This window comes from Carassius gibelio, chromosome B22 (assembly GCF_023724105.1).
Source record: "Carassius gibelio isolate Cgi1373 ecotype wild population from Czech Republic chromosome B22, carGib1.2-hapl.c, whole genome shotgun sequence".
NCBI classification, from domain to species: domain Eukaryota; kingdom Metazoa; phylum Chordata; class Actinopteri; order Cypriniformes; family Cyprinidae; genus Carassius; species Carassius gibelio.
Window position 1 is genome coordinate 32,405,677 of NC_068417.1, and position 15,640 is coordinate 32,421,316.

General features: G+C 37.6%; 2 protein-coding genes across 4 annotated transcripts in view; both read right to left on the reverse strand.

Moving 5' to 3' along the window:
* Positions 1–15,640, reverse strand: part of LOC127988268 (V-set domain-containing T-cell activation inhibitor 1) — a 172,257-nt gene that overhangs the window by 103,756 nt on the left and 52,861 nt on the right. The window lies entirely within an intron of this gene.
* Positions 1–15,640, reverse strand: part of LOC127988265 (V-set domain-containing T-cell activation inhibitor 1) — a 138,695-nt gene that overhangs the window by 9,998 nt on the left and 113,057 nt on the right. The window contains exons 1-3 of one of the 3 annotated variants that reach the window (XM_052590920.1): positions 10,292–10,503; positions 6,551–6,610; positions 6,291–6,408 (exon numbers count right to left, since the gene is read on the reverse strand). The exons of 1 other annotated variant lie outside the window; for it this stretch is intronic. In XM_052590920.1, coding sequence (XP_052446880.1) covers positions 6,291–6,322 — 32 coding nt within the window. In that variant the 5' untranslated portion in view covers positions 6,323–6,408; positions 6,551–6,610; positions 10,292–10,503. Of the gene's footprint in view, positions 1–6,290; positions 6,432–6,550; positions 6,611–10,291; positions 10,504–15,640 lie in introns of those variants that run through there. One more of the 3 variants, XM_052590919.1, reaches the window with a different exon arrangement.

Genomic DNA, 15,640 nt, shown 5'->3' on the forward strand with positions numbered 1-15,640 from the left:
GGACATTGCGTTGTCAGTTAGTACTCTTGTTGGCCTCCTTAATACATTGGAGGGTTCATCTAAGACTGAACTTATGTGTGGTTCCCATGTTGATAGGTTGCTCACTAAACTTCCGTCCTCTCAAAGGGATAGTTTTGTTGAATACTGCATAACCAAAGGTATTATCCAGAATGGGACTGACAAAACCTACACTCTTCCTGTGTTTGCAGAGTGGCTCGAAAGAAAATCACAAGCACTCCAGATATCAAGGAGAGCAGCTGATCTCTATAGTTCAGATAGACCTCGCTCTGAAAATCGAGAACAGAAAATTCTGAAGCCACCAAAGGTACAGTCCACAATCTACTATGGCATAGATCATGCTACAGAAAAGCCATCAGACACATTGTTCCAGGCGAATAAAGAGCAGACAAAAGCCAAGAAACGGGAAAGCTTTAAGCCCTATTGCCCCTTCTGCAAATGCCAACAGCATTATCTCAACTCTTGTCCGGAGTTTGGTAAATTAAACATTGCTCAAATAACAGCATGGATAAAAGACAACAACAGATGCTGGAAATGTGGTAGAGGTCATGAGCCTGCAAACTGCACCCTGAAAAAGCCATGTCCCACTTGTGGTGAACAACACTTCACCAGTCAGTTCTTCATGAAATGGCATCCAACATCAACAAGAGCATCCTTACTGTGAATACAGTACCCCGTACAGTTTACCTAGATCAAGTAACTCACTCTGGTAGAGTCACATTGAAAGTGGTTCAGGTCAGACTTCATAGCAAAGGGAGAACATTGGACACGTATGCCATTCTAGATGATGGGTCTGAAAGGACCATAATACTCCCCACAGCAGTGCACTACCTTGATCTGGAGAAAAAGGATGAAACACTTGCCCTCAGGACAATTAGACAGGAGGTAGTAGAGATTCAGGGTGCATCAGTCTCATTTGAAGTTTCTGCCTCCATGAATCCAAGGATTCGTCACAAGATACACACTGCTTTTACACAGCACAAGAGCTGAACATTGCCAAGCAATCCTGCCCTGTGGACATTTTAAAGCAGAAGTTTGTACATCTGAGAGACGTTCCCATTATTCCTTTTAAAGAGGTACAGCCCATGCTCCTTATCGGTTCTGATTACCCACATCTCGTCACACCGATAGCTCCAGTACTTATGGGCCCATTGGGTAGTCCTGTGGCAGTTAGTACAAGTTTGGGCTGGGCTATCCAGGGTCCAACTACATTCCTTGACCAGCCATTGTAGACTACTTGTCCGAACATCTCACTTATCCGCTCTCCCACACAAGATCTGTCTCATCATGTTGAAAAGTTATGGCAAGTAGACATACTTCCCTTCCAGCCTGTGAAAGACATGACGCGTTCCAAGCAGGACAGAGATGCTCTTCAAATGCTGGAAACAAAGACAAAGAGAGTTGAAGTTCATGGAGTCTTCCGCTACGCAACCCCTCTTCTTCGCAAAGGGAATGCAGAGGTATTGTATGCAGGTCCTGAATCAGTCATGGTTCTTTTAAGAGCCACTGAGCGCCGTTTGAATCGACATGTAGAACTTGCAGAAGTTTACAAGAAAGAAATACACAAACTGGAGCAGGCAGGGTATGCAACGAAACTCACTCCTGAAGAGGCTAAAGCAACAGAAGAGTCATGGTTCATTCCCCACCACCTTGTGCATCACAACAATAAAGCCAGGGTTGTGTTCAACGGTTCGTATCGGTTCCTTCAAGCTTCACTGAATGATCAGTTACTTCCAGGACCTACATTGGGTCCCTCATTACTGGGAGTTCTTCTCCGCTTCAGACAATATCCTGTGGCCATCAGTGGGGACATTCGCTCAATGTTTCACCAAGTACGCCTCCTTCCAGAAGATCAGCCTTTACTTCGCTTCTTGTGGAGAGATCTGGAAAAGGATAGACAACCTGACATCTATGAGTGGCGTGTTCTTCCATTTGGGACCACATGCAGTCCATGCTGTGCCATTTACGCCCTCCAGCGTCATGTCACGCCCCATCGTGAAGGCAATGAAGAGGTGGTAGACTCAGTATTGAAATACTTTTATGTGGATAACTGTTTGCAGTCCCTTCCCACAACTGATGAGGCCAAACAGCTCATAAACAAGATGAGAGCTTTACTATCTGCTGGAGGATTTGAAATTAGACAATGGGCCAGTAACTACCCAGAGGTAATTGCTCATCTACCAACTAAGGCAAGGTCCGAAAGCTGTGAGCTATGGCTGACTGTAAACAAGACAGATCCACAAGAGTCTACACTTGGGTTCTCTTGGCACTGCCCATCCGACAAGCTTAGCTATCGAAACCGTCCACTTTCCACAGATGAGCCCACTATGCGCAATATTTATGCATGCATCTCAGTGCTAGCGTCTCAATATGACCCTCTTGGTTATATTTTGCCTTATACCACCCGGGCTAAAATCCTTGTTCAAGCTCTGTGGATAAACGAAAGAGGCTGGGATGGCTGCATTGAAAAAAAGATGCTTGACAAATGGCAAGAGTGGACCAATGAACTGCAGTATCTTCCCATGATAGGGATGGCAAGGTGCTATTTCCCAGTCTGTCCAGAATCTGACAATGACAAGATTGAACTGCATGTATTTTGCGATGCCTCTGAGAGGGCTTATGGTTCAGTGGCATATCTGCGCCTACAAGACAAAGAGGGAAATATTCATACCTCATTTGTTATGGCTAGATCCCGTGTTGCACCCAAAAAGCAACTATCAATGCCCCGACTGGAACTGTGTGGTGCCCTTACCGGTGCACAATTGGCTAAACTCCTCTCAACTGAAATTAGCCTACCTATCCATAACATTGTTCTCTGGACAGACTCCACTACAGTTCTCACTTGGATCAAATCTGAATCCTGTCATTACAAGGTGTTTGTTGGCACACGGATTGCTGAAATACAGGAGTTGACCAGTTCAGAGAACTGGAGATATGTGGAGTCAGAGCTTAACCCTGCTGATGATATTACAAGAGGGAAATCTCTCTATGAACTCTCTCATGAATGTCAATGGAATCAGGGCCCTTACTTCCTCCGACAGTCACCAGAAAACTGGCCCAAGCCGCCTGCCTTATCCTCAACTGATGAGAACGAGCTAAGAAAGTCATTCTTCTGTGCTCATGTTGCTGTTCTGCACCCTTCCCTACCAGATCCAAAGCAGTACCCAACATGGTCAGACTTGGTTCAAGCTACCTACCAGTCTGTACATGGAGCTTTAGCACCCTCAATGTCAGCCTCACAACGCATTGATACTGAACTGCTTCTTCTCAGACAAGCTCAGCAGGATAGTTTCCCTGATGAAGTCTGTGCACTTCAAGATGGCAAGGTCATACGTGCTAGCAGTAGGTTATGTACTTTGTCACTTGAACATGATCAAACCTTGGGAGTAATTCGGGTAGGAGGTCGCCTTCGCAAAGCTGAGAAAGTTGAAGTTGATACTTTGCATCCTATTGTATTGGCACCTGATCATTCCATCACTAAACTCATAATACAAGACTATGACAACAGACTTCTTCATCCTGAGCGTGTCTTCGCAGAGTTGCGAAAAACTTACTGGATTATCCGAGGTAGACAAGCCGTAAAGAAACATCAACACCAGTGCATAGAATGCACAAAATGGCGCCGTAATCCAGTCAACCCTAAAATGGCTGATCTTCCCGCTGCTCGTCTTCGCTTATACCAGCCTCCTTTCTGGTCAGCTGGTGTCGATTGCTTCGGACCATTTACAGTAAAGATAGGCAGAAGACATGAAAAACGATGGGGAATCATTTTCAAGTGCCTCACCACAAGGTGTATCCACTTAGATCTCCTTCATTATATGGATACTGACTCCTTTCTTATGGCTTTACGACGCTTTGTTGCATGACGAGGCAAACCCTTTGAGTTACTATCCGACCAGGGTACAAATTTCAGAGGTGGGAATCGAGAACTCCAAGAAACTTTCTCTGCACTTGAGCCAGAAATCAAAGAAAAACTGAGTGAACAGAGTATTTCTTTTCAGTTTAATCCTCCACATGCGCCTCATTTCGGTGGAGCCTGGGAGCGTGAAATACGCTCTATTAAATCATGTCTTCGAGTAGTACTTAAGGATCAAGTTGTGTCTGAGGAAGTATTGTCTACTGTTCTGGTTGAAGTGGAGGGAATACTCAATTCTAAACCACTTGGGTATGTATCATCAGAAATATCTGACATAGACCCAATTACTCCAAATCTGTTGCTGATGGGGCGGCGGGATGCCTCTCTTCCTCAAGTGGTTTATGGCTCAAGAGAATTGCTTGGAAAGAGAAAATGGAGACATAGCCAAGTCATAGCTGACCAGTTCGGGAAACAATTCATTCATAACTACTTGCCGAGTCTTCAAACCCGTGTGAAATGGCAAAAATCTACACCAAATCTATCAGTGGGACAAGTAGTTATGGTTATGGACTCCCAACTGCCACGAGCCCTCTGGCCAGTAGGCAGAATAAACCAAGTTGTTCCCAGCAACGACGGAACCATCAGAATGGTGAATGTAACTATTGGAAACCGTGTCTACTGTCGCCCTGTTTCTAAACTGATTGTTCTACCAGAGATGCCCACTGATATCAGTGGTTTCGAACTTCAGAGAACAGGGATCTTTATCTCATTTCTAATTTGCTGTACAAATTAGGGGGCGGCTGTATAAAATCCCTGTTGAACTCTTATTTTGAATTAGTTGGTGACATCACATGTGGGCAGAGTCAGGAACATGTACAGACAAGTTCAGTAAAAAGATCGTTCTACCGCTGCAACGAGACAGATTATAGTTTGTTTTGATATGTGTGCGTTCATGACAAAGTAAGTTTGCCTCTAATATACATTTTTATGTGAATGTATATATATAGTGATGTTTGTATTCAGATTCAATTCTATTGTTTGCTGTGATATTTATGCACGTTCTAAGAGAGTTGAACAGATGGACAAATACATGACAAAATTCGGTGTTTACTACAAATACATATATTAATGATGCTGAAATGGATCGCTGGAATATCTATGCTGTAATTATTTTAATATTACAGTTTAATTGTGTTGTTTACTATATGTATAACGAGCTTTATCTGATTGTATTCAGCACCATATCATCGTTGCATTTGTTCTATTAGTGGAGCAAGAGCTCCGCCTAGTGTGTATTTGTGTAATTTCAGTCTGCATGCATCAGTTCTCAATTTAGTATTGTTCTTTATATTGTGATAGTTGCAAGCATTGTACTTGATATTTGAGAAGTTTATTTAATTTATTATTGTTATTTATTTCAGAGACCACACACAAACACACAGCTATGCAAACTGTATCTAACCAAACTGCTGGATTACTTGAATAAATCAATGCTTGAGAACGGAAGCTGTCTTGATCTTTTGCCTATAAACCTTCTGATCGAGGTTGAGGATTAGATGTTGGCCAACCAGTGCATCCATGCACATATATCTTTAACACTAGTCTTCTCAGTAAGAGCAGTCTAACTCATCGAGCGTGCGGTCTCTGTGTGGGCAATACCCAGTCAGGTGACATCCTCACGGTCCTTCTGCATCCTGCAGGATTCACTTGAATATTCCCCACCCATTCTGGAGGGCTTCCTTGTCATAGGCTCATGCAGCTACTAACGAGCCACTGGTTAATTTTTAATACAGTGAAAGAATCAATGGCCATGCAGTTACACTGCATAATTGAAAAAAAAAAAGGCTTTAGTTCACGAGAAAAAAAAGGATTTTCCGCATAGCAACTTTTAGAAAGATGCAGAAAGAGTGAGTATCGATAAATGAAACTTCTGTTTGCACAAATTCCTTTTGAAACTGTGGGAATTCACTCATGAAATTTACAAGCAATGTTGAATATTAATTAATATAAATTCAAAATTAGGTAATGTTAAGTGCAAGAAAAATTTTGATTTTATGTTATTTGATGTTTTAGATTTGTGTTAATTTGATGTAGTATGCTAATGGGTGCACTGATCTATATTAAAACATAAACTTCAGTCTGTTATTCATACAAAGGAAGGAATCGTGTTGTTTCAGAACTATACAAGTTAATTGCATGCTAATTTTAGTGTGCTTTTTAGAGACCCTTCCTTATTAAGACTTCTTAATATAGATTTAATAATATTTAATAATATCATATGATACTTGATATAATAAATCAAAAATATTTTGTCTTGAATTGAATAACTGACATTTATATTTACATGCATACATTTGTAAAAATATGCTTTGTAAAATTAACATCAGCAGGTCTATGTAGAAACATCAAACTTTACCTTTGGAGAATGCCAGTTTCCCATAAGTCCATGCTGACACCAGTGAATTACTGTGTTTAACACCAGATGTACACGTTCAACTTCCAAAACCAGACGTGGTTCATTTAGAAGCAATCATCTTTAGTTTTATTGAAGTAAATGCTGGAATAATAAAAAACAAATTCATTACACATTCTTCCAAAACAATGAATGAAGCAACTCACAGTGACAAATACACGGATGTAAAATTAAGCTTTTTGTATTAAATCAAGGTTACTCACCACAAACATGCCAAGTATGTACAGGGGACAGCAAACAGCTTCTGGTCCAGTTAAGTTTTTCTAATTAAAAGCATCAAATATTACAAATATAACACTGCATTTAGCCAATGCAAGCAACACGATGAGCAAATACATTACACATTTATATTATGTTACGTAAGCTCACAGTGAATACATACACATATCCTGTGTTAGCTATACATTTAATGCACAAGTAAACGCACAACTGCATTTCTTGTCTGCCACCTATAGTACCCACTTTTATTTTGAAATATGTTTCACACATTCAATTTGACTTTCCCCAGCAACAAAACACAAAATATTAGTGAAATATTATATATATATATATATATATATATATATATATATATATATATATATACACACACACACACACACGCATACATTTTGGGTTTTTTATGGTGTGTGTAATTTTGATGGGTTTACAGTGTTAATTACTTTCAGGTGTGTCTTGTTTCTTATCTTTAAATGTTCTGTTACAGACTAGAAGATTATCAGTAGTGTGTAACAAAGAACAGGAATTAAAAGCATAGGAGCATATATTTTAAGACATTTTAACATTTGAAATTAGCTGCTTAGGCTTCTTTACAGCATTAGAGATGAGTGTATGTTTCAACTGTAGCTACTATGGTACTGACATGGGTACAATTGAAACAAATTTACTTGTCTTAAACTAATTGTGAAAAAAAAGGAATCCTTACATGCATTCATTAAAAAAAAAAAAAAAAATCATTGGCCACATTTCTACACCATTAGAGTTGTTTAACTAACTTTTAAATTTATAATCAATTATTTAAGATTATTATTTTAATAACATTTTACAATATTTTAATCATGATACCTATTCTAAAATGGTATTTCAAAGGTATATATTAAATATTCTAATCATTAACAATGATAAAATTATATTTAGCTGCTTTATAACGCTGAAAAAATTCCTAAAAGTTTTCCATCCAGGAAACTGGACAATCGGTTTAGTTAATCGGTTTGAGCAAATCGGAGTCATGACATGTCAATGGACAACAAAATGAAAGTGAAAGTGACGTTACATTAGTGTTGGGCGGTTTGACCAAAAATGTATATCACTTTTTTTTCTTTTTTTTTTTTATATTTTCCGGTTTATGACATTTTTTTTTTCATGCATAATCAGTTGTACAGTGCATTTTCTGCTGGTTGATATTCCGAGACGTGCTGACGGCTAAGGTGCTGGAGAAAATTGCTCGTGTTGCCTCCTTTGGCGACAATTTTAGCCTGACAGCACTTGCATAAAATGGATGTTTGGTCGACATCGGATTTTTGGAAACCAAAAAACCTCCAAACAACAGACCCGGCTCCTCTTTTTGGCTATAACGCCTGTTTCACACATACTCTGCCTGCAGTGCATATGCAGTCCGCAGCACGGACTCATTATGCTTTCACACAGGACATGTTTGCAGTCCGCTAATGATCCGCATCTGTTTAGTCCACAAACACAACATTTGTTCATAGTTTTGATTTCATATCATGTAAAAATAATAATAATAATATAATAATAATAATAATAATAATAATTATTATTATTATTATTATTATTATTATTATTATTATATATATATATATATATATATATATATATATTTTTTTTTTTTTTTTTTTTTTCAGCATTGTAAGTATTATCACAGAACAGTAACGATCTTTCATATAGACATTAGTTTAAACTCAGTAAATATAAAAAACGCATTATTCATGCATTTTACTTCTAGGTTTTTTATAATAAGCTGCTCAAGCAAGCGGCAAAACATTTAAACACAATAATTAGCCTATGAGTTTTCTAACTCGATTTCATAAATTGATAGAGGCAAATTCCTCTGCCTCGAAGCCTCTTTTATTTTATTTTAAATCTCACATCAGGTTCTTTCAAAATTATTTTTTTAATGTGACAACGCGTTTAGGTCACCCACAAAGCGGAAGGAGACACAAGGAGTCAGCAGTGTTTTGATTTGAGGGCGCAGGCAAATGTAAAGAGAATGTCATGTTGTGTGTCCATTGCAAGATAGAGCTGGCATACCACAACTAGAGCCCTATGATTTCCGCGATGAAGAACACGTGGAGGGATTCGTGGAATCCAGTCATAAAAACGGAATTTCCAGTTTAACGCGGAATGGCATGGAATTTGCCAAATATTTAATGACTTAATAAAAAATAGGTCATTGCACTTACATCAAATCACGATATGGACTAATATCTGTAAATATTCAGCCTAAAGTGAAAGTGAAAGTGAAAGTGACATGACATTCAGCCAAGTATGGTGACCCATACTCAGAATTTGTGCTCTGCATTTAACCCATCCGAAATGCACACACACAGAGCAGTGAACACACACACACACTGTGAGCACACACCCGGAGCAGTGGGCAGCCATTTATGCTGCGGTGCCCGGGGAGCAGTTGGGGGTTCAGTGCCTTGCTCAAGGTCACCTAAGTCGTGGTATTGAAGGTGGAGAGAGAACTGTACATGCACTGCCCCCACCCACAATTCCTGCCGGCCCGAGACTAGAACTCACAACCCTTCGATTGGGAGTCCGACTCTCTAACCATTAGGCCACGACTTCCCTAAATCTGTATCTGCAATAGATCTATAGGACTTTCCTTTTAGATGTAAAATGGATGTCTGTTAGATGTCTAAAAGATGTAAATGATTTGGAATGTATGGAAAACTGACATCTGAAAGACATCTGTCAGACGTTTTTATGCTTTCAGACATCTTCTAGACATACGTGTGCTCTATGTTGCTGGTTCCAGACTCAAATTCGAAACTATAATTTTCCACCAAAATAAAAGATCAGCTGATTTCAGTCTTAAAGGTACAAGGGTTTCTTTTGCAAGTGCAGCACAAAATACTCATTTATATGCAAAATTATTTTACAAAAACCTTTAAATAATATTGTATTTGGATTGTGTGCTTCTATGCGTTTTTAACAATAAATCCATATCGCCGCAAAATTAAGTTTGGTATTATTTTAATCTGTTTTAAACAGTATGTTTCCAAAATAAAACTGCTTTTACACAATTTTGAACATGTGGTAGTTTAAGTTGATTGTCAAGACCTTGCAGCCAGTCATTTTTAACCTTTATAATGTACCGGGTTGACCTAAATGCAAACTAGGCTCGAACTGACAGTTGTGTATTTACTCATGGAGAAAGGTACGCCGGTGAAACAACGTCGCGTTATCAACGATGATTCCCTTTTTTAAAAAAGAAACCCCTCATTCCACGTTAATCCAACGTCTACAGAACGACCATAAAGTCAGACGGTGAAACAGCGTCCAGAATTCAACGTGGTTCCAATTTGCCAACTCGCAAGGTCATTCAAAGTTGTTTCAACGGTCAAATGCCGGCGGACGGTATTTGCGTTTTAAAAAATCGCTATTTTCAACATAAGTGACTTTTCGGGGGATGAATTCAAGGCGTCGTCTGTTTTAACAGAGAGCCCCAGAGATGATGCCATGTCGTTAAGTTAGTGAGAACTGATCATATTAACCTGCGACAAAATGCTGCCCAAAGTTTTCTTTAGAGCGTAGTTTAAAAGTTAACCTTGGCACGTGCAGGCTCGCTACAATTCGCTTCATCAAACAAATGTCATGCACAATGTTATCTTCCTTTTCCTATAACGTTACGTCATTTGAGCTTCATAAGATAATACAATTAAAATCCAAGAAATGATATAAAGAATGCGACAAACCTTCGGAGAAATGAGAGGTCCTTCGCTTCTCAAAAGTGAAAGTAGTTTCTCCTCAGCGCCCTCCGAGATTCACATGCCATCCTGTGGGATTGTCCCCGCTTTTATATAAATAGCCGCAAACTTTCCAACGCGAAAGTTTTTTTTTTTTTTTCGGCCAAAGCCTCCTCATTTTCTTGTGAATATTATTGGTGCGTTCAAGTCATCTCATATAGATCGTATTTACGAGGGGAATGCACATGAACGCTGCCACAATATAGGGAAGCAACTGGGGAGCTCGGGATTTTCTTTAAACCCCGATCTGTCAGTGATTAACCTGGCGGAATACACAATACTTAAAGGTATTTATTTCGCTGTGTTATAGTCAGGCTTTTCTATTTACAGCACAGTAAGTTAATCGACGACGCATCATATGGCATTATAGCAATGCAACTTAACAATAAAGAACGAAGTATACCTAATGCACATTTGTTCTTCATTTTCTAGAACAAGAGTTTCAGAACATTGCTGTATTTTTGTGTTATTAATTCAGTGAAAGTAGCCTACTCCGCCATCTCGCTCCGACGAAAGTGACTTGAACGCACATGCCGTCGTCAGCACGACTTCCCACCTCGTGCGTACGAACTTGGAGGACTTGAATTCAGCACCAGTTCAACCGGTTCAACCCAGAAACCTAGATTCTTCGATCCTTTGCCCATGTGTAGGCTGTGTAGCTGTCAGTTTATAACTTGAATAAATATATCACATATTATATGTAGCTACACATCCCTGCATCTGCATACACTTTTTCTAAACACACAATTCAATACTTAAATCACTTTTTTGAAGCTCAGCTTGGTATAACGGTTGTAATAGTTGCAACATGTCTTTCTTCGATCAACCTTGAGATAAACTGCGTCCCAAAGCATTCTGCCACCAGGTGTTTCCTATTATCGCAACGGTGCGAGATAGGGTAGAGCTGACCAAAGGACCATCCTGCCCGGATAGGTGGAGCTACCTATATATATATATATATATATATATATATATATATATATATATATATATATATATATATATATATATATATATATATATATATATATGTGTGTGTGTGTGTGTGTGTGTGTGTGTGTGTGTATGTATATATATATATATATATATATATATACATATCATCTGGAGATGAGTTACAAGATGTACATAATATCATAGGTGGAGCCAGAATTGCTCATATTTGTTTTTATGTTTTATGTTATAATGGAGGAGACAGGACTACCTCAGGCTTAGCCCAGACTGAGGCCAGGTAAATTACACTGGTTTGCTGTGTCCTGTCTGATTGATACAACTTTAAATGCAGGTATTGGCTTGAAGCTTACTTAAATAATGTAATAATACATATGAAAAACTACAAAACACACACACACACACACATACATAGCAGTTCAAATGCTGAATGATATCTTACAAAGGTATCATTTTATGTGGTTTATTGCCTTGCCATGGTGATCATATGTAGACGTTTGTAACCCAGATTTTTTAGGCAGCTAACCAGAAAAATAAATCTGAAAAAAAAAAAAAAAAAAAAAAAAATAGAGCGTAGTACAGCTTAATGTTCAGCGGAGCAGTGCTATAGAAAAAAAAACCACATAAAAAAAAAATTGTATTTTACAACGTGATGCATTGTTGTAGATTAAACTACCGAAGTATATTTAGTAGGCAACTTTAAATTTAATAACCTTATACCTTATAACCTTAAACATATTGCATACCTTTCCTTTTACTCTCAATACCTTGAGTATATTAGAGTATGCAAGATAATACTCAAAGGATAGTTCAGCCAAAAATGAAAATTCTGTAATCATTTACTCACCCCTAAGTTGCTCCAGGTTTGGAAATAAATTTTTTGGGTGAACAATCCCTTTAGCTAAGGTTTTAAATATGACTAGTAGTTTTTCATCAATTTGGTATTGGAAGTTACTAAAAGTAGTTTGCTAAAGTTTCCCAATATTTCTTGTACTAATTACGTTGTCATAGCATTTTCTCTTTTCCTTCTTTCCCTAAATCAGACCAGACCCCTGCACTATGTGCCAGCGCTGAGCAAGCAGGCCCTGACAGTGCTCTGACAGTGGTACATCATACAGAGTGGTCTCCAGAGTGTTTGACATGTGCCTCGTTCCACTGTCACCACATTGTCCTCCGAGTCACTAAGGAGGTGTGGTCTGTTTCCTGTGGTCTTGTCCTGGTGGTCTTTACAGGGGATCTGTATCTGAGGCTCTAGTTGTCCTGGTCTCCTCTGTCTTTCAGGGCTGTAGAGGTTCTTTCTACCTCTTTCTAGCCTCTGCGCTGCCCTGGTGGGCTCCAGCTCAACCTGCTCCACCCTGGTGGGCTCCCACGCCATCTGCTCTGCCCTGGTGGGCTCCTGTTCCCGAGTTAAGCCCACCAAGGCTCCTGTTTCCCCATGTTAGGTCCAGGAAGGCCAGTTTGAAGGTTTTAGTGACATATCCTAAGGACAATGAGGAATTAATAATAGTCAGAAGAGGATCTATGACTTCTGGAAGCACCTCTTTTAGGAGCTTAGATGATATAGGGTCTAACATGTTGTTGGTTTAGAGAATTTAACAAGTTTATACAATTCTTCCTCTCCTATGGTAGAGAATGTTTTTTTTTGTTGTCGGGTAAAAATATTTTTGTTGTCGGGTAGTCATTTGATTAAATTTGACCTAATTTAGAGCCTGCAATAATGCGGTTTGACGAGTGTGGCGCTGTATCGCAAGACTGTAATTCAGCCCTCCTCGATGCAAGATATGTAATGTTTTTTATTTTAAAAAGTCTCTTCTGCTCACCAAGCCTGTGATCCAAAATACAGCAAAAGCAGTAATATTGTGCAATATTTTTACGATTTAAAATAATTGGTTTCTATTTGAATCTATTTTAAAATGTAATTTATTCTTGTGATCAAAACTGAATTTTCTCCAGTCTTCAGTATCACATGATCTTCAGAAATCATTCTAATATACTGATTTGCTGCTCAAGAAACATTTATTATTATTTTCATCAATATTTAAAACAGTTGAGTAATTTCTATGGAGTGAGAATCATGCCAAAACCTCACACACACTCAAAATGTGTTTTACTCACACCCAACGATTCACAAACAAACTCAGTGTGGTTTGCAAATACAAAACATCACTCACAAACTAATGCATTTTGTTCTGCAAAGAAAAAACTTACCTATCAAACAAATACAGTACGTTTTACATATACAAAGAAACGTATTTCTTCAATGACAAAAATATCCTCCAGGTACAAACTAAAATCTTTCAAGTACAAAAAAAAAATCCTTCAAGGAAAACACACTTTGTGTGTGTGTGAGGTTTTGGCATGATTCTCACTCGATAAATTTCTTTTTTCAGGATTCTTTGATGAATATAAAGATCCAGAGATCAGAATTTATCTGAAATAAAAAGCTTTTGTAACCTTATACGCAATTCCATTCAAAAGCTTTGAGTCAATATCATTTTTTATGTAATTTTTTTATTGGAGTGGGGGGGGGGGAATAATACTTTTATTTAGCAAGGATGCTTTAAATTGACAAAGACATTTATAATGTTACAAAGGATTTCTATTTCAGATAAATGCTCATCTTCTGAACTTTCTGTTCATCAAAGAAACCTGAAAAAAATATATTTAGCTGTTTTCAACATAATAATAAGAAGAAGAAGAAAAAGAAGAAGAAGAATAAATATTTTTTGGAGCAGCAAATCAGTATATTAGAATGATTTCTGAAGGATCATGTGACTGGAGTAACGATGCTAGCCTTGAAATCACAGAAATAAATTAAATTGTAAAATATAATAAAATAAAAAAAACAGTTATTTTAAATAGTAAAATTGTTTACGTTTTTTTTTTTTTTTTTTTTGCTGTACTTTGGATCAAATACATGCAGGCTTGATGAGCAGAAGATACTTCTTTAAAAACAATGTTACTGTTCAAAAATGTTTGACTGGTAGTGTATATTGTGAATAAAATTGTTTATCCAAAAATAAAACATCTAATCACATACCCTTATTTTGTTTCTTATTACAAAAGGAGGTGTTAGGCAGAATTATGTGTCCTTCAGTTAATTTTCATATTATAATTAAATGGTAAATAAGAAGGTTCTCTGTCATCTCATTTTGTGTGCCAAATATATTTATTTGTGTAAATTAATTGTATAATAATTGTAATTACATAATATTATTTCCCAAAGCTGAAGTGATTAGGCAATTTTTTTTTATGTATAACCGAATTTTTACTAATTGCAAGAGCTGAATAATCAATCAAATTATATTCATGAATCAGTGAAATAATAGACAGTCAAATGATTAGTCAATTAATAGTTCTAATAATCGTTAGATTAATCGATTATCAAAATAATTGTTTGTTGCAGCCCTAGACTGTCTTCCGTAAACTTCCTTACGTGCGAAGGAGCAACTGAATTTAAAATGCTAGAAAAGAGAGAGTTTTGTAAATGACCTGTATTTAAGTTATTATTGCTTAATTAAAGCAACCCAATCTACAGTTTAATTGATAATACTTCGAATGCGCAATAAAAAAAAGTGATTTTTGAAAATCAATAAATCAATAATTGTTAGCAGTTTTTGCAAATACATTTTTCACACACATACACACACACACACACACACATATATATATATATATATATATATATATATATATATATATATATATATATACACACACACACAGTATATATATATACACAGTACAGACCAAAAGTTTGGACACACCTTCTCATTCAAAGAGTTTTCTTTATTTTCATGACTATGAAAATTGTAGATTCACACTGAAGGCATCAAAACTATGAATTAACACATGTGGAATTATATATGGAATTATATACATAACAAAAAAAAAGTGTGAAACAACTGAAAATATGTCATATTGTAGGTTCTTTTGCTTTGATTCCTGCTTTGCACACTCTTGGCTTTCTCTTGATGAGTTTCAAGAGGTAGTCTCCTGAAATGGTCTTCCAACAGTCTTGAAGGAGTTCCCTGAGAGATGCTTAGCACTTGTTGGCCCTTTTGCCTTCTGTCTGCGGTCCAGCTCACCCCTAAACCATCTGGATTGGGTTCAGGTCCGGTGACTGTGGAGGCCAGGTCATCTGGCGCAGCACCCCATCACTCTCCTTCTTGGTCAAATAGCCCTCGATGCCTTCAGTGTGTCATGAAAATAAAGAAAACTCTTTGAATGAGAAGGTGTGTCCAATCCTTCTGTATATATACAGAGCTGGGTAGTTACGGATTACATGTAATCTGGATTACATAATCAGATTTCAAAACTCAAGTACTTGTAATTAGAGTAAACTAC